The sequence below is a fragment of the Passer domesticus genome, chromosome Z (genome assembly GCF_036417665.1).
Source record: "Passer domesticus isolate bPasDom1 chromosome Z, bPasDom1.hap1, whole genome shotgun sequence".
In the NCBI taxonomy this organism is placed as follows: Eukaryota; Metazoa; Chordata; class Aves; order Passeriformes; family Passeridae; genus Passer; species Passer domesticus.
Window position 1 is genome coordinate 12736399 of NC_087512.1, and position 19239 is coordinate 12755637.

The following is a 19239-nucleotide window of genomic DNA, read 5'->3' on the forward strand; positions in this document are numbered from 1 at the left end:
TCCTCAGGGTTAGTTTTTTGACTCTCTGTGTCCTAGAACATCCCCACATTCCAGCAAATGTTGGCTTGTTTCAACAAATTGCTCCATCTACCTTTATTTCAGCCACTGAGTAGAGAAGGGTTCCCAGTGTCCTCACCTGCCATTGGTACCTCCCACCTACTGGGACTTCTGACTTGCCCTTCTTATGATTCTTCCACTGGCTTCTGAGGGCATCACATCTACTGGGCGTTCTCAAAATCTGCTTTTTGGGCTGGATTTCACACCAGGCTAGAGGAATAAAAGGATTTTCTGTTATTTGTATGGAATAACCTAGCAGCTGTTGTGTAGAGGGAGATGAGTTAAATTCCCTTGCTCTGAAATGATGGAGATGGGGAAGTGAGCCAGAATCCTTCACAGATCAGCATGTAAATGAGTTGCAGGGCAGTAACCCACCACACCAGCAGAGACTAAATACTGCATCAACTTTTATGTTTTTTTGAAAGAAGACTGGCACAATTTAGTATTTTACTATTATTTCCTTCTTCTGCATTAAACAGGGTATCAGGAACAAGAACGAACGTGTTCATGAGGTTTAAAACCACAATGAAGGAAGGCCTTTTGATGTGGAGGGGAAACAGTCCCATGCGACCTAACAGTGATTTCATCTCTCTAGGCCTCCAGGAGGGAGCGTTGATATTCAGGTAAACTTTCTCTCCCTTGTTTATGTAACACACAGGGCTCAAAGGAGTTGCTACAACACATGCAGTGCACTTGTCCCTTGGCACAGTGTGAGACACTCTCATCCTCAGAGTTTTGCTCAATGATGGGTCCCATTTGCTGTCTGGGAGAGGATGTAAGTTGAAGAGGTAATGTGCTGAAAGATTTGCATCACTCCTCCTTCCCAATTTTTCAAACATCAGGGCTTTATTTTGATTTTCTGAAAGATTCTTTATGAGGGGTCAATACTCTTGGTAAGCCTCCCACATACCTATTAAACCTATCTCAGGCAGAGCAGGGGAGGGGTCGAGGACAAACTTTGGTGATGCCACTGCTGGCTGTGGGCTCACTCTTTGCCAGACAGTGCACACAGGAGCAGGGCTTCCACCAGCTCAAATGCCCAGATATCCAGCCCTTGACACACACACAGAGCTGTGACCACACCTTGTTTCTGCCACCATCCACAGAATCATTTAATTAAGCAGTAATACTGCTGTCAAAATGGTGAAGTTGGGGAGTATTGGGAAATGCTGGGGTCTTGTTCCAGCATCTGTTTCTCCCTTGCAGACCCTCAGGCACACCCTGTGCAAGTTTTTGCATGGTGTTTTTTTGGGACTTTTGGTGTTTTAAAAGCCTTTTGTTTCCTCATGGTGCTCCTTTAGGTTGTGTAAGGCAAATACTGAAACAGCAAACCACAGATGCCATCACTATTGTGGGTTGTTGTAAGATACTATTGATCATGTGGCAGAGGGTTTATTTATTTAAGCTAATTTTTTTACTATGCTTAATTGGCTGTTCTTTGCTACCATGAATATATAGATAAGTTACACATTTCTATTTAAATTAGTTTCTTTTAAGCTTTTTTTTTTAATGTGATTTAACAGTGGCTAACTTGGCAAAACCTCTTAGTTTCCTCATTGATTTATAAACAAGGAACTGACTCTGCAGAAGTGGTGCATTGTTTGAATGTCTTTGGAAGGGACAGTCTTTCTAAGATGCATGGTAGCAAGTGGCCACTCTGTTCTGTTTCCAAAACACAGTGCAATTTTTATTAGGTTGCTGCTGTTCCTCAGAGATGAAGACAGTCAAAGGCTTTAGACCAAACCTGAAAAGCTGAATTTTACTGAAATATTTTTACCTTCCACATTCATTTAGGAAGGTGAAAAATTACACTACCAAAATAAAACCCTCATAAGCAATAACTGCTTACTGAAGGGGACCATCAAAGAAGATGGTGAAAGGACAAATGCAGGAAAAAATTAATTCTGAAAGGTTGATCCTCATGCTAGATTTTCATCTTTTGAGAGGTGAAGTCAAGAGACTATCAGGGCTGTGAATTTGTCTGAAGAATTTTCCTGAAGCCGAAGTTTAGATGTCTGTGTTCTGATCCAATTTGAAATCCAAAACACACCTTTTCTTTCCCATTTTGTATGGTCTTATTCCCTGTATAGTGTAGTTGCTGCTAGAAATTCTTTCTGTTGTTTTCTGCTTCTGTCAAAGGTTATTTCACTGTTGTAGGGGGATAGCTGTTGTAGAGGGATTCATAAGGGATATGAGTCTCATTTCTCTTATCAAAGGTCTAACATTTTGATGCAATCCTGAACACTCAAATCCTCTTCTTGTTTTTGAACTGGACTGGTGTCTGCATCCTGGGTAAAAGAGGCTGCTTGCTTGAGACTCACTTAAACCCTTAGAGAGGAAACAAATTTAGGGTAATCAGTTTGCACTGGGCAGCTCACAGTTTAACGTGCTGCTCTTCAGAACCTCACCCTGGCCATGAGTTCATTCCATGTTCAGTCTTTTTTGGAGAGATAGTGATGTTGGCTTTAATCCCTCCTGCTTCGTACAGGCTGAAGTCCAGCAGCAGTTAGTTCATCCGGAGCACTCAATAGCTCACTGTGCTGTGGCAGCTACTTCTCTTTTGTTAAGGTTGGCCCAAGCCTCAGGGACCCAGAAATTAAGATGCCTGAAGTGTAAACATGATGGTGACATTATATCTGCTGAGTTATTTTAGTAGAAGCAAAAAGCAAGCAAAGAAATAATTAGAGTGGCAGCTGAAGCAGCTGCATTTATTAGACTTCATTTTTTCTAATATCACAAGTCTCAACCTTCCCTGTATTTCAGATGGTTTCTAGATCTGTTATAGGTTGCATGCTTATTTGCTCTTGTAAAAATTTATTTATTAACTGTATTTGCAGATTCCCACTGTGGTGTCCCATTAGGCCAAAGGTCTGTAGATCACTGACCTTCATAGTCCCCTGCTTTGGGGAAGCATGGCCGTGCAGAGGCTCTCTTCCTGCTCCCATGGGAAGGTGGTGATGATACCCACTCTGACTCAGGGAGTTTTGGCTGCTTGTCCATGAGACTGACTTTACAAAACAAGAGCACTGCTGCTGGGACTCCAAAGGACTCCACTGATTGCCCCAAAATTTGAGCCAAAAGGGAGTAAGGATGCCTGAGCAGCTTGGTAGGCAACCAGACCTTTACAGGAAGGCAGTAACATTTCAATTATTTTTTTTTAATTGTAGCTACAATTTGGGCAGTGGCATTGCTTCCATCACGGTGAACGGCTCCTTCAGCGACGGCCGGTGGCACCGAGTCAAAGCTGTTCGGTGAGTGGGCAGGCTCCGTCTGGGGGGCACCTGGGAGCCACCCTGCCATTAAAGGTGCTGGCTGGGTGTGAATCCCTGCAGCTCCACACTCACACCTCGCTCAGGAGTGGAACTGTTAGAGCTTGGCTGTCCCAGGATGGTGTACACAAAGATTGCTGTGTTTGAGTGGCAGTGCCAGCTTGGCACAGCTCAAGGCAGGCTGCCAAAGTCAAGCAGGGCTATTCTGGGGCTGTGACAGACATTCTATTAAACCCCTACCATTTTGGTTAAGAGTATTTTTCTTTAATGTCTGCATTTTAAAATTCCCTGGTGAGCATTTTGTGGGCTGGCACAAGCATTGCAGCACAGTGTAAACCTAGTTTTTCTATTTGGAGGAGGTGCAGACATCTTGCAGTTTATATATAACTCATATTTATAACTCATTACCTCATGGGAGGCAGCTGTGTCCAGCAGGGAAAGCATAGATCCCTCTCTTCATGAGAGGTTGATTCCCTGGAAATCACAGTCTGACATTTAGCACAATTCGTTACCAAATTTAGTGAGAATAGGACGTATCAAGTAGCTTTCCTGTTAATACTATTATTGACCATATGTAAAATGGCTCTAGAGAACCAAAATCGCTTAAAAGTAAGTTTTGCCATAGCTTTCCCATTTTTTCCCTGCTGTTGAAGCTTCTGCTGTTAACTTTTAACATTACGTTTGATTTTTAACAACAGGTCAGAATGTGCCCATCCCCTCTGTTCCCTAGCTGTCCAATTTGATTATTTTCCAGCACTTTCTGCTCCGAAAATGTGTCCTGCACACTTTGCAGGTCTTTTACATCTATTAAAAAAATCCTAAAACCTGAAAAGTCTGGATGGCCTTAGTACACAGAGTCTGTGGGGCTTCCCAATTCTAAGCCTTCACCATGAGCCCAGCTAAGCTCTGAGCTGCTCTGGTCTCCTGGTGAGTGGAAAATGCTGCTGCTCCTCCTCCCGTCTGGTTGTAGGCTGGATGAACAAGAGTGGTTTGCTTTTTGTTTCAGGGATGGACAGTCTGGCAAAGTAACCGTGGACGATTATGGTGCCAGGACCGGTAAATCCCCTGGGAAGATGAGGCAGTTAAATATCAATGGAGATCTCTATGTAGGTGGGTGCCAATTATTCACATTCAGGACGCAGATGCAAGGTCAGCTGCAAGGCAGGGCTTTCCAGCTCTGTCCAGCTCCTGCTGGAGGTGTCACACAGCAGCCTCTAGTCTGCCACAGCCTGTTTTTTGTGAGGAGGCCTCTCTGAGTGGGATGGGGGGAATGGATATAAGAAGAGATGAGCACTATAGGACACTCTATGGTACTCCTTACAGGTACATAGAAAAACAGCAAGAAGCAGCTGGAAACCCCACACCTGGGCACAAGCTGATTCAGCTCTTACTGATGCTACAGTTTCTGGAATAAATAATTAGTGTCCTAATTTATTACCTCCTGCTTGTCCCCTCTGTAGTTTCAAGTGCTTAAAATCATTACTTAAAACAACACAAAGCAACATATAAATTAAAATTCCCTTCTGAGGTGCACTAGGAATGGCATTGCTGGCTGCAGCCTGCCAAGCAGGAGCAGATGCCCGTGTTGGTGAGGAGTTTCTGACAGCTGCCTTTCCCACAGGCGGCATGAAGGAAATTGCCCTGCACACGAACCGGCAGTACCTGCGCGGGCTGGTGGGCTGCATCTCCCACCTCACGCTCTCAACTGACTACCACATCTCCCTGGTGGAGGATGCTGCCAACGGGAAGAACATCAACACGTGTGGGACCAAGTGACAAGAGCGGAATGCCGGTGCTGAGGACCCGTCGTGTGCTTGCGTGTGTGGCTGAGCGAGAGCTGGCTGGCGCAGTCCTCCAGAGCCGGACCTTGTTTGCCACCTGGGAAGGTGACAAAGCCAAAGGGAAACCCAAAAACAAGGAAAAAAGAAAGAACACTTTTCCACTCTCATTCTCTCTCCTTTCTTCTCCTTTCCTGTCCAAATGAAACCAAGCATTTTGTGTATGAACCGTGCCCTCTACCCCTTAAGTGTTTAGTGAGCGCTAAAGGTTGTGCATCAGTGCAAACGGCAAAGTGTGATGTTACGAGTAGCTCAGTGACTGTGTTTTGTGGTCCTTAGGTTGTCTTTTGTAGTATCAGAGAAAGCAATCTTGAAACACCTGCAACCATCCCACCCTGCAGTGATACAGTGACTGTGCTGTTCAACACATACACCATTGGGCAGCATATTTCTGCATTCACATGTAGGTCCTGGAACAAGCAGTTCTCCTTACCACTCTCTGATTTAGCTAAATTATGTTTCATCCTGTGTAGCAGGATAACTGTTACCATGACTGGTTTCAAAATATTGTTGTTTGTTGAGGAGGAAAGTTCTTACAAGTCTACTTTTTTATTACAAGCAACACAAAAATGAACCAATTTTGTAGAAGTAATTTTATACTTGTCTATTTTTTATAGCAGCAGCAGATCTGCTTACATGGCATCACTTTTAACATCTACATGTACTATACAATTAGCTCTTTGCACACTTTCCTAAAAATAGAAAAGTGACCTGTGGCTTAATGTCTGTATTATACAGTTTTAATGGGGATATTTGTGAGTTATGACCAGTTTTACATTTGACTCTTTTTGTTCTGTAAATTTTGACAGTTTAAAATTGTACATTATGAAGCTTTCCTGTCTTAAACAGATTAAAAGATTAGAAAAAAAAAGAGCAAATACTTGCTACTATGGTATAATAATTTAATTTTTTTTTAATAATAATGAGAAAAGCTATTGCAAGAGACCTCGGTAGATTGCAGTCCTCTTAAAATGTTGTGTTTTCTAGGCACTGGACCAGCACTTATGCAACCTTGATCGCCAAAGTATAATTTAAGCAGGCAAACAGAGTGCTGTTGAGACGCTGAAAGAGTGGTCCAGAATTTCATAACTTGGGAGATTTTTCTTCCTTAATTCTTTGCTTAAAATGGATGAGTGAGCCTGTGAAGGCACTGGGGGGAGGAAGAGAGACCAACCATGCAGCAGGGCACCCCACAGCTTGCCACGTGCCAGTGGCAGAAGAACCACAAACTTCCTCAGGGCCATAGGCTCATCTGAATGCCTGTGAGCTGAAAGGACCTGATGTGGTGAAAGCAATGGACGTGAGGAAGTTTCTGCTGCATTTTTGCTGTGCTCAGAGTGCTCCTGGCCCCCTGAGACTGCACACACGTTCCCTAGATTCATCCCGCCTACAGCAAATCTAGATAATGGTACAGACAAATTCCTGCCAAGGACAGCCTAGCTCCTGTCCTGCATGCTAAAGGGACACCCTGATCTCTTAGATGAAATATCTTGTGCTTCTTGTAAATAAGGTAGCAGTGGTCAAAAACAAATGCAGGCGCTTATTAGAAACGGAAAGTAAAAGGAAAATAAGTGGTGGTGCCATCATGTGATGTGCACCTGTGCTCTGCCCCCTGTTCAAATGATACTTCGGGAAAAAACATCTGTAGAAGACGTGGGCAGCTTGCAGGGGAACTGGAGACACTCATGGCTCTCCTCCCAGGAGAAGCAAAGTTTTGTTTGGCTTGGGAGCCTCATGGGGAAGGAGAAACCCTCTGTGGTTGGGAAAAAGCAGGATAAAGTATACCAGATCAAGATGTGCCTTTGAAACCAAAGTAAATGGAATTGGATGCCTTGGGATGTAAAAGGAAAATGTGTGGAGTTTGAAAAAGAGTGAAAACTAATATTTCTGAAGGCTGAAGATTTTTCTGTCTACTCAGTGTAGCCCTGTGGGAGTGGCCTGACACAGCCTTGGGAAGTGTCTGAGCTGCTGGCTGCCTGAGAAGGAAAATTCACATCTTATGAGCTTGAGGGTTTTTCCAGATGCTAATGACCTGTCCTGACCTGGCCCAGAGTAGGGAGGTTTGACTGGCTGTACCTGTAATCCTGGACATGCTGGGCTGGTGTTGATGGGGTTCTACCAAGGTCCACAAACAGCATCGTCCTCTGCTCTGTCTTACGTGCCTGGCCTTTCCCGTCCTTTCATTTCTGTCACAGGGTTTGGAGGGCAGTTCCAAGACAAACATCTGGTGGAAGAGGTCTCTATTTTAAGATAATTTACTGCAGAGTACCGGGCGCTTTGGTGCGGGGCGGTGCTTCTCCAAAACAAAAGCGGCTCTTCTGAAATGCTGGGTAGGGAGGGGCGTGGGTAGGAAATACCCCTGTTGTTGTTGTGGGAAAAGAAGAGCAGCTCCCCAGATATCTGCTTCCAGCTCTGCTTGTCACCACGCGGGAATTCGGGGCTGGCAACATCACCCTGCAGCGGTGCAGGCTGAGCACGGGCAGCACAGCGCCGGCCGGCTGGGAGGGGAGGCGTGAATAGCAAAGATGCTGAGTGGTTCAAATCGGTAAAAAAAGGATCCTTCCTGCATCCTTTTAAAGCCCATCTTAGAAACATCCCTCATCTACATCTCCACTCTTCCTGGTAAAGCTTGGGCATGGGTTCTCACTGTGGTTTCCACTTCAGGGGCTGAACAGGAGACAGGTAGCAGAAAATCAGGAACGTCTCCTACATGTGGAGGCTTTGCCCCTCTCACCCTCTGCCACCCTCCTCACTGATGCTGGGTCAGGGAAGGAGAAAGGAAAGGTGGACAGTGAATGGCAGAGTGATTAGTCATTTTCCCAGGAACTGGCCTGCATGTGCTGCTGCTGTCTCCAGGAATGTTTATTAGTCACATTATTCATTGCTTGGGCTGACTCAGATGCAAGGCATGACCCCAGTGCTGAACTGGGTAAGTTCCTGCCAGTTGGAGCCGTTTCCCTTTTGCTGCAGTTACCTGAGGAAACCAGCAGAGAAGGCAGCAGCCACAAGTGCTTGTATCTCTCTTTGCAATTTAATCTCCTTCCTTAAACTGCAGCTCTTATTTTTCTTATTAGTTTTCCACATTATTCCCAAGTATTCCACTTAGTAGGGCTGAGCAGCTGCCTTGATGCCAGCTTTGGTGGGCTGAGTCAGGCTTTGTGCTGAGCAGTGGCTGCTGGCCAGAGCTGCTTCCTAGCTGCCCCTCACTCTGCCCAGGGCAAAGTGTGTCTTGCTGCTCTCCACTGCTCCTCCATCTCCATGGAACCAGCTACTAGGAATAAGCAGTTAGGTTTAATCTGCTTCATCCTAAAGGAAAATAAGGATAAAAGAAACAGAAAGCACGTCAAGGAGTTCTAAAGCCAGATGAGACTTAACAATCCTTTCTGTGATTGGAAAATCCTTGCTGCACTGCTTTGTCCTGTGTCAGCTAGGAACTCATTTCCATCCCAGTCCTCCCAGCTTGGTCCCAGGGAGCAAAAGAGTAAAGAGGAGGAAGAGAAAGGGGCTGCTAGGATTGGGAAGTTGCCCATTCCCTGGATGGAATATTACCCTGCAACAGCTGCCTGGTAAAAGTTGCTATTTTGTCAGCCAGGCTTTCCTTTTCAGAAAATGTTTCCATTCTGTTTGCACAGCAAAGTAAACTGGGTGGAAAATGTATTGTTCCAGCTCTGCATGTTCAGCTCCTCAACAACAGCATCACCCCTCGAGAAGCAAATCTCCTCACTTTAAAGGACTAGATAAGGTATAGTCCTGGTTTACTCAGAGGGAGCAACAGCCACATCCCATCAGACAGATATATCTTTTATCATCATTTTGTTTCTTGGGTGGTGGGGGTGGGGGTGTTCCTCTTCCCCAACTCTCTCCCACTCCATTTTTCATTGGTTTGAGTCATTGTGGGCACTGTGGGGTCCACAAGATGCTGTGATGTTGTGCCCTTGATGCTGCACTTAGGCATTTCACTCATGAATAACAGCCTGGTGCCAGCACCTGTGGTCACTGCAGCTCTGGAAGGTCCTGGCTTTCTGTCCCTGTGGACAGGACTCGCTCATCTGTGAGTGCCCTCTTGTCAAACCCCTTGTGATGGAAACTGCCTGGCAGTGCTGTGACCGACTGCCCTGATTTCTTTTGAATATCCATTCACTGTCACAGCATTTTTCTTTGTTCATTGTGCACTAAGACAAAGATTACATTGTTCCTCTCCCCCTGCTCTTTCTTTTTAAATCTTCCCTCAGTCTTTCTTTCTAGGAAAACAACTGTGCCAGTTCTTTCAACACCAACCCCACAGGCCATGTTTTCCAGCACTTTTTGTTACTGAGATATATGGAGAAGTGTGGAAGAAATAGACCTGCAGAGCACAGACACCCCATGTTCTGTCTCACAAAAGAGCAGCTTTCCAACCTAATTTTTGTTTTGCAGACTCTTAAATAGTTTCTATTAGCAGTAGTGGCAGCCTTTATCATCACTTTTTGCAAACATGGCAGAATTTTCCTAAATTTTTGTCTTTTGAAAACATGGGAGGGGCAATATCTAATATTTTCTTTACCATTTCACTTGCTTCCACTTTTTTCTTCTCTACAGTTTTTAGTTTTGGTGTCAGCAAAGCAGAATTCAAAAACTGAATTACCCGTTTATCATCAAGTTTAGGCAGCTTTCATTTGAACTGAGTGTTCTTACCAAAACACAGATTTCTTTTAATAGGTAACAAATGTTTCATACAGAGGGAATTTAAGCTTTATTTATGTGTTGAGAGAAGCTTTCTGTAGTTGCAGATGCAGGGGACTGTGTACTTTGATGCTACAGCCTGTGCCACACTGGGAGCAACCAGCACTGGCAGTGCAGGGAGAGTCAAAAAGAAGAATCACAGAATCACAAGGTTGGGAGCCCCTCATGATCATTGAGTCCAACCTGTTCCCTGACACCTCAACTGAACCACAGCACCAAGTGCCATTTCTAGTCTTTTTTTAAACATATCCAGGGATGGTGACTCCACCATCTCCCTGGGCAGGCCATTCCAGTACTTTTCACTCTCTTTGCATGGAAAACTTTTTCCTAATGTCCAACATATATTTCACTTGACGCAGCTTGAGACTGTGACCTATTGTTCTGCCAGTTGCTGCCTGGAGAAGGTTGTGTGCTGGAACAAGCCAGAAAACATGGATGGTCTGTCTCCCTCTCTCCACTCTCAATGTGATGGTGACATATGGGACAGTTCATGAACCCTGCAAAAAACCTCCTGCTTTAATAGTCCTCTGCTCCTGCTGTCGTGTGTCTCTCCATGATGATCGTAGCTACTCATTCCAGCTGCCTGGGAGCTGTGTTAAATATACAGCCCAACTGGATTAACCTGGTTTTGCCAAGGATTGAATTAGCTACATCTGAACATGTGCAATATCTGCAGAAGATATTGCAAAGCCACCATCCTCTTAGTTGTTTTAGACCTGAGACACAGATGGTGGAGTGAGACCTGTCTGGAGCTCCTCCCTGGTGTCCCTGCTACCAGAGCAGTAGCAGGGCTGGAGAGGGCAGCTGTGCGTTTCACTTTTGAAACAATTAAGCCTTCCCTCATTCCAACAGCTCTACTTGTCTTTTCAGAGCAGTACTCTTCAGTCCCACTAAAAGACCTAAATCCCACATTTCCCCAGTGCTCAGAAGAGCTCCCACACCCTGCCCAGTTGCTGTCACATAAAGGTGCATCAATCTGCTGTTGTGGGGCAAGGAATTGACTCTTTCAAGGATGCCTCCAAAGAGATGGAGAGAGCACAATGCCACCATGCCGTGATGGTTTTGTGTGACATGCTGTGGTGTAGCACCTGTCATTACACACGTTGCTAAGCTCAGGTGTCATTCCCAAGTAAAGGTGCTCTGGATTAGATGAGCCAATTCTGGCTGTCACTAAGACACCAAATGACAAGACATAAATGGCCTCAACCATTAGCTGGTCATCTCAGTTCCACTTAAACATGCTGAGAAAGTGTCCTATGCCACCCAAACCAATGCCACAGTGCACAGCCTGGGCCCCTCCATCCTGCCACTGTGCCCTTCATCCTGGATGTTCCCCGTGCAGAGTCTGCAGGGGCTGATGTCTGCACACCCCCAGCCCAGGGGTGGATCACGTATCAAACCCCAGCTGTGCTGGAGCCACCAGCCAAGGAGGACACAGGTAAGTGACCTGGACTTTTTCCTATCACTGCATTGTACAGCAAGAACAGCCAGGCTTCAGTGGGCCTTGGAAATGGTAGGATCTGTTGTGCTGAGGAGAAGCCGCTTGGGGAGTATTTGTTACTATCCACTCTGCCTATCAGGAAGCCAAGGCTGTGCTTGCTAGATCCTGTGGTTATTTACTCTGGCACAAAATTCAAATAACTCTCTTTGTACTGCGGCATGAGCAGAATTTAACTCTTACTTAAAAAAGAAATAGGAAAGCAAAGAAAATGAAGACATATAAGAGTGTAAGAAAATATATTTATTAAGTTTCCTGGCAATACTATGGCAAAATTGTTAAACACATGCTTACTTTTAGACATCCAGGCAATACAACAGGAGTTACACCAAGCAAGCAAACTAGGTTTAAAATGTATGCAAAGTTGTATCTTAATGTTAGGTTAGTCTTAAATGTCAACTGCCACACTGAAATATTATATCCCCAACATGATCCCATGCTTCCTTTTTTAAGCATGCATTTGTTTAACTGCTTAGCAGATAAATTTTCATATTGATACACTTTGTTGAATCAGTATTTTACTTGGCATGCTACAGCTTCTTTAAAGTGCCTTGTGATGATTTTGCTAAAATCATGAAAGAAGTAATTTTCAATAGCAGATTTGGAAGCTGGAAAATTTCAGTATCATTCAGCAACAAAAATATGCTGAATGACTTATTAGATTTAGTGTGTTATGAAGACTATTTTTTCAGCTCAGTCTACTAATTTATTCTCAGAATTAACTTCTATATATGACTATGTCAAATTGGCAAACAATATTTTCACTAGTATTAAACAAAAGTCCATTAAAATCTTCATAAAAACAGAACATAAAAACATCTCTAAGCAAATTATTTATGCTGTAAAAAACATGGTATAAAAAGAGATAAAAAAAACATTGAACCTATTCACAGTATATGTTTAAAGTTACAGCATTATAGTACAATGTTGTGTGTTTTTTTCAGGTGACCTGTATGATTCCACCAGTTCTGATGTTTTGTGTGCCACAAAAGGCTCAAAGTTCAAATTGCTGTTACCTTCAAGTAGGATTTCAGATATGACATGATTCAGTTGTCTTCTCTTTTTGTTATCCCCAGTTTTACAAACTTTTGACATGCTATCACAACATAAAATGTTTCCAAAGCCATTCTTGAACCACGTTTAGAAAACATTGACAGAGTGACGTTCAAAGATTATTTTTTATTGTATTACTACTGAAGGGTGTGACCTTTCTATTTTAATTTGCCCTGCTCGAGCTATGAATTTTAAAATTTTTCTTAATCCAAGTAATGAAAAAATGAAAATTTCACTTTTGCTTTGTTCCTGGGTTAGTTTTACTCACGGCCTTTTGCACAACATGGGATCAAGTGAGCTGCAAAGGTATTGAGCCTTCTAGTGGAAGCTGTCCATAAATCTCCACTGAAGCTTGCTTTCAGTCAAAATGCAGATTTGGGACTGTCCTAGAGATGTTGTTAGGTATCAAACTGAAAACCAAGGATTTCATCTGCTCTGGTGCACCACAAAGTCACCTGGACAGTATTGTCACAAGAAGAGGGTGAGACTGGAGAGGGATTAACCCCATCCTCTCATGAAACACTGCCATTAGACCAGCTCACCTGCATGGGGATACCGAGCCCCTGCCCTCCAAAACCCAGAAGTCCTCTGGAGGTTTTTTTTTTTTTCATTTGTAAAAGCTGAAGGAAATAATAGATGTTTTTGTGGGGGAGAAGTCACGCATGCTGGGACAACTTACAAAGTTAGAGATATTATCTGCAAATATTATCTGAGGTTTGTTTGTATAACATGCTAAAGGGAAACAAACACTGGCTATCTTAGAAACACTGGGGAAAATCCAGAGTTATATAAATGGGGGAGGGGAAAGAAAATCGTGGTGGAAGAATGTATTTTACAGCTCCTAATAAAATATCTAAGACAGTCTTAAACATAAAGGAATTAAACATTCAAACACTTCTGAATCCTTGTCTAGCATTTGGGCTCTGGGTCTGTGTTTCCAGGCTGGCTAAGGAAAAGATGAGGGAAAAAACCAACAAATACTGCCAACTGCCAACAGCATCTTTGAGCATCATCCACAGAGGGCACCATATAATGCACAGCACCACAAATGTTGCAAAGTGTGTTGGGAGGAGCACAAGGCAGCAGGTGCTTCCTCTAGACAAAACTGTCTCAGAAGGTATATATTCATGTACAGGACTCAAAAAAAATCACTTTGGCAGCTGTAAGCCTACTTTCTCTGCCATATGCACCTAGGCACATGATGATGCAAGCACATGTGTGCATAAAGGGTTAGGACTTAGTGTTACAAATATTAAATGTCATTTGCACTGAAGTCTTCATCAAAGTCTCTGGCAGAACAGAAGTTGCTATTTACATGGGAAGCTCCTCATAGATTTATGCTACACAGAGCCTTGTTAGCAATTTAATTCTCTAAATGTTACATTTTTCTAATATCAGTCAAATTATTTTACAATATTTCTATCTACTTGTAGGTATACAAGTATTCTATTTACAAAGCAGTATTTATTTAAAAACAGAGCACACAATTTATCATTGCCTTTTCAGAGTGATGTCTAATCACCTTCTCTCTCCAGTGCACCCAATTGCTTTTATTTTTGCTCCTATTCATGTTCAACTGAGTGTCCTGGAGGACATGATCACAGGGAACACCCCAGCACTAAGCTTTACCCAGCTGAACCTATCAACAACAACATAAAAAGGTGACTTGAAAATACATCTTCAGAGCAGCCTGAAGCTCAAGGCCAGCAGGAGTGTGCTGCTGCCACATTCCTAGCAAAGTAAAGTTCTGGTCCCCCACATAAACCAAAGATGAAGAAATGCAGCGCATTTGCCAATTGTGCCAAGACAACAAAGCAACTGGCTCCCTTTGGAAATGGTTTACCCAAGAAAGCAGCAACTAGAGATAATAAAGACAGCAAATGTCAGTTATCAGGATCTGTATCTGCCTATACAGCCACTGCACAGCAGGGGAGGTAATTCACTGCCTGCCTGTAATATTAGCTTACTATTTTGTTGATATATTAACTAGTAGTTCTGTGAGGTATATCACATGCAGATCTACCATCCCAAAATCTAACACAAGCTTGAGATTCCACATCTCGTGCATGTAAAAAAACCAAAAATAATCAATGTGTCAAATAGAGAGTGCACAATGATACATCAAATGTGACTGATGTTCCACACGTACAGTGAACAGTACAAAAACCCACTACAAAACTTAAATTGTCACATATGACAGGCATGGCTCAAAAATAAAAAGCAGCAGAATCGACAACTTTCTTCAGAAAGCAACTGCTTGGCATTAATACCCTACATCTCTGTACACTGATCCTGGAGTTAGGCATGACACAATCCCTTCTGGTGATATCCCTTCTGGAAGTTGTTGGGTTTTGCTTTTTGTTTGGTTCTTTTAAATTTTTTTCAAAGCTGCACTTTCTACTCTTCTAAAAAAATGAAGGAAAAAGCCAAAATAACTAAAAACAAATGTTCAATAAAGGATAAGATTTTTTCACAAAAGGCTGGTAAGGAAATGCTGTTTAAACTTTAGGATTCCTAAGATATTTTTCAGAAAAAAAACTTGTCCGAAGAGGCTCATCAGGAAGCTAGAAGGCACTAGTACAAAGAATCTGATCCCCTCTGAAACTTACAACTGTTATCAAAGCACTTAGAGGCTATGAGAGAGCACCATGCTTTGAAAGAGTATTTGGTTCAAAGACATTCCTAAAGATGCTTCACTGGTTTAACATGGCACTTGGGCTCAGAAAGCAAGTCTGTTCCCTGACTGTCCTGGTCATTCATCCCTACTGCTCCATGTACCTAGGGGTGCCTGATCACATCAGCAGACCACCTCTCCCTATGCATCTGAATTCACTGCTGAAGATCTGAGATAGGCATTCGAAAGGCAGCACTGAAGGGGCTCAAAGGAAAACACAGAGGTGAAGCAGCTGAGCTTTCAAGTGCTGGAATGACAACTGCCCACTGGCTCATCAGCATTAAGCAACAATGATGCTACAGATACTGCACAAGCTTGTGTCTCTCCCACATCTGCCCCACTCTCCCACTCTTCTCATTGAAGGCATTGCTGTTAAAGGACCCTTCTGACCTGCATCCTGGAAGTCAGAAGACCAGGTATATAGTCAAGAATTAAAAAAAAAAAAAAAAGGAAATAACTAGGTCAGAGAGAGTTTATAACATCAATATTGAGGCAGGACACGCATTTGTGGAGCTTTTCCTTACCTAATCACTAAGAAATGAAGCAATTTAAAATGTTGTTGTTTTTACTGAATAGCAGAAGCAGCACACTGGGAAACCTGAGTATGTGATGCTTATGTGTAAGTGATTCACCATGAGAACACTGAGAATGGTCCTAAACTGCTTCCTGTGAGAGCTCTGTGTGTTCTCTGCAGCTGCCTTGATTTCCAGTCTCCAAATTAAAAATTGCTAGTACTCTCAAACTGCAGTTTGATTTTGTATCTTGCAATACACAGCCATATGAAAAGCACAGTTATTCTTCATGGTCAGCTGTTCTGCTACAGAGGGGGTTTTTTTTCAGTTGTATCACCATACAATACTGATTGCTCCTCTGTACTGAGAATCTGCTCTATAAAAAAAATACCCTTAACCACTACCCATACACACTGTCCATGACATCATCTGCTTTCAATTAAAAGCATATAGCAGCAAAAGCTAAAATTCATCTTAGGAGATGGAGACATTATGCCAAATCTACACTAGTGAAAAGAAATACTCTAAAAAGAATAATTATGAAAACCAGTTGTTACTATTAGGATTTAGCCTCCTCCCAGCTATCAATCACAAAGGGCATAACTGCTTCCTTTCATGTGTTAGTTTAATGTTCTAAGTTACAGGCTATGACACTTCCCTTGTGCTGATGCTTGGTCACAAATGGACCTCAGCTCTTTTCACTGCCAGTCTATTCACGTGCAGCCCTGCTAACTCAAAGACTCAACAGATGAATCCTATGCGCACTTTCTGTCCTTTCAGATACACCCTGCACTCTGCCAGACCTGCAGACTAACCTGTTTTTCACTACTTCACAGTTCACTCTACTGGGAGGCACACACAGGAAGTTGTTACCTATTACGGTAACTATTTAGTGCTTTGCCTTTTTGTCAGTTTTGAAACACCTCTATATTTCATTCTATGGAGATGGCAGAGACATGCCAGCCTCTGAAACTGAAGACCCATTGCTGTGATTAGGTTTTACCTTATGCTTGGTTTTATTTTGATGGCCAGATCATGTGGTTTAGAGATCAAATGTCTGTCAAATCATCCTCCTGGTCTACTCTCACACCTTTACAACTAGCAGCAGCCTAGGCAATTCAGGCTCCTTATCTGTTTTGTTTAGAAAACCATTCCCATGTCTTAGTTATTAAAAAAAAACCCCAAAACCCAAAACCAAACGACAATCCAAACTCCAAACAAAACACAGTAGCTAAGGAAATGGAGATTAAAATAAAATTTGGTTAGAACTTCATGGAGACCCTTTTTGATCAAACTTTTAACATCTGATGTCTCCCCACTGTTTTACAGCAAGAAACAGGTAAATTTCTCAAAAGTTTCTCCTGTAAGCTAGTGAAATTCATGTATGCCACAGCCTGAAATTTACACCATGAAATGTTACGGTTACAGTTGTCTAGAGATGCACATGGGAAAACAAGCATTTTAAAAGATGATTGTACTAAACATTCCTTTAAGCACAAAATGTACATAATTTAAGCTTTCTTTGCATCACATATCTGGTAAAGGAGAGGTAGAATTAGCGGCACTAAAACCTCCCTGGGTTTCTCCCTGCCACTAGAGAAATCCTACCTTGTACTGCCAGGTAGGATTTGTATAGAAGGTCCTGTTGGGTTGACGTGTTAAATTCAAAGATCAGCCAGGCAGCAGGTAATACAAAGCTAATACAATAAAGACCATCCAAAAAGCAATTTCTCCTCAAGGACCTAGTCCTACTACCTCTAATTTCATGTGCCAAACTGCTTCAGCAGCTAAGGTGAGTAGACAGAGATTTCCCCATGGCTTACATTACTGCATAGTGCAAAGACTGCTGAACACTGAGGGTGAATGGACTACTGTACCACTTCAAAGCAGGAGATCTGGAGCAGAAGCTATGAAATACAAAATGTATTAGTGCAATACATTAGGAAAGATTAACTCTTTAACCAAAAGATAGAAAAAATATAGAGCATTCTAAGTTGTTTTTTTTAAAGGAAGTTTTAAACTTTATGCAGTTCTTGTTGAGGTTTCAATCAGTGTTACACTTCTTTTCCCCAAGTTTGTACCCCTGAGTCAAATATTTAACAAACATTGTACAGTAGGTACAGAAATTAGTGTCTAGTCAAAAAGCAACAGATGTGAATGGCCATTGCTTTTTAAGTGTTAAACAGTGACAATAACCTTCCATACAGGAGAAGAAAAAAAACAGCACTCTCATTTGTTCTTTGTTTATAACTAGGTAAAAGATCTCAACAGTTTCCAACTGCATTGTTTCTGTGTCTTAGGCTGAATTTGCTATAAATTTAACCTTCAGTAAGGAAATCTGTTGGTGCTGCATCATTTGAGTCTGCATGGTTGAGAACAACTACAACAAAGCAAAGCAATCTTTCCAAGTTATAAATTTCATGAGACCACTTTTATCTTGGAGCATTGTGTGAAGGTAGGCAGAGTTCTTTGATTTTAATTATCAGGGGCTGTAAATTCAAAACCCCTTACATCCGATATATTTTACTAGAGTAATAAGTAAATTGCTATAATTTTGGCCTCTCAGCCTCTATTACAATGGAATATTAACACTTTGACTAAATTAAAAATGGTAACATGGTAACATTCAGCTCACTAGAACTTCTGCTGACTGTCTCCAAGAATAATTCATGCCTTTTGCAGTTTTCTTCTTCCTTTCTTTACAATATCAGGAATAAAAGCTTATTCAGAAGGCAGGTTCATGTGCAATGAGGACTCACTGTTAATCATTTGGTTTGTTCTGAAAAAAGTGTGTGAAGGACCACCCTGTGTTAATGGGTTTAGGAGAGTCTTCATCGTCTTTTGGGGGAAGCAGAAACTGTCGGGAATTAATTGAACATGGACTCCCAAAAGATGCATTTTCATTGTTGCTTTCAACTGATCCAGGAGAGTCTGGAGTGCCCACATTCCACGCATTTGTGTTTGCTTGAGGTCTGTAACCTGCACTTTTATCCAATTCTTCCTCCACAGGTGAATGACCCTCTATTTTCAGAGCACTGATAGAGAGTTGCATTTGTGGCTTATAGCCTGCTGTAGTCACTAAGTCTATTTCTGGCTCCTCCTCTGGTTTAATTTGAGGCTGGTACATTGACTGGATGTCAATGTAAACCACCTGAGATGACCCCCCAGGCTCATCTGTAGGGGGATTTGTGATCTCCTCTTCAATGATAGGGGGACAGTAGGAGACAACAACGTGGTTTTCCATTTCTGAGTCAGAGCCATCTTCAGGCACAGTGGTATCTGCTGCTGGGGACATCATCTCTGTGTCTTCAATCTTTGGAGCTGTAGACTGTGTTTCCACCACTTCAACACTGTTAGGAGTGCAGGGGTTCATTTCCAGTGTTTTAAGTGTCTTATTCCCCTGAAACGAGAAAAACGAGAAGGGGGAGACACTAAGCTAAAAGATCTGGAAAACCTGAAAGCAACAAGTTGCCAAAATTACAGCAGTTTGGTGGCTTGTGGATTGTACTCATCCCATGGACACTAGTACAATGCATTAAAAAAAAAAAGGTGTTTATCATTTTCTGGCTCACATTCCTGTTAATGTTTGAAGTATTTTATGCAAATTAAAGAGACT

At 42.5% G+C, this 19239-nt stretch overlaps 2 protein-coding genes across 6 annotated transcripts in view; one reads left to right on the forward strand and one right to left on the reverse strand.

Annotated features, from left to right (window-relative positions):
• The window catches only part of EGFLAM (EGF like, fibronectin type III and laminin G domains), an 82583-nt gene extending 76536 nt beyond the window's left edge, over nt 1-6047 (forward strand). For all 4 annotated transcript variants that reach the window (XM_064403795.1, XM_064403792.1, XM_064403793.1 and 1 more), the window contains 4 exons: nt 537-680; nt 3225-3308; nt 4333-4436; nt 4948-6047. In XM_064403795.1, coding sequence (XP_064259865.1) covers nt 537-680; nt 3225-3308; nt 4333-4436; nt 4948-5102 — 487 coding nt within the window. In that variant the 3' untranslated portion in view covers nt 5103-6047. The remainder of the gene's footprint in view (nt 1-536; nt 681-3224; nt 3309-4332; nt 4437-4947) is intronic.
• A 5559-nt stretch (nt 6048-11606) lies between these two features.
• The window catches only part of LOC135289265 (leukemia inhibitory factor receptor-like), a 53422-nt gene continuing 45789 nt past the window's right edge, over nt 11607-19239 (reverse strand). For both annotated transcript variants that reach the window (XM_064402724.1, XM_064402723.1), the window contains exon 20: nt 11607-19023. In XM_064402724.1, coding sequence (XP_064258794.1) covers nt 18385-19023 — 639 coding nt within the window. In that variant the 3' untranslated portion in view covers nt 11607-18384. The remainder of the gene's footprint in view (nt 19024-19239) is intronic.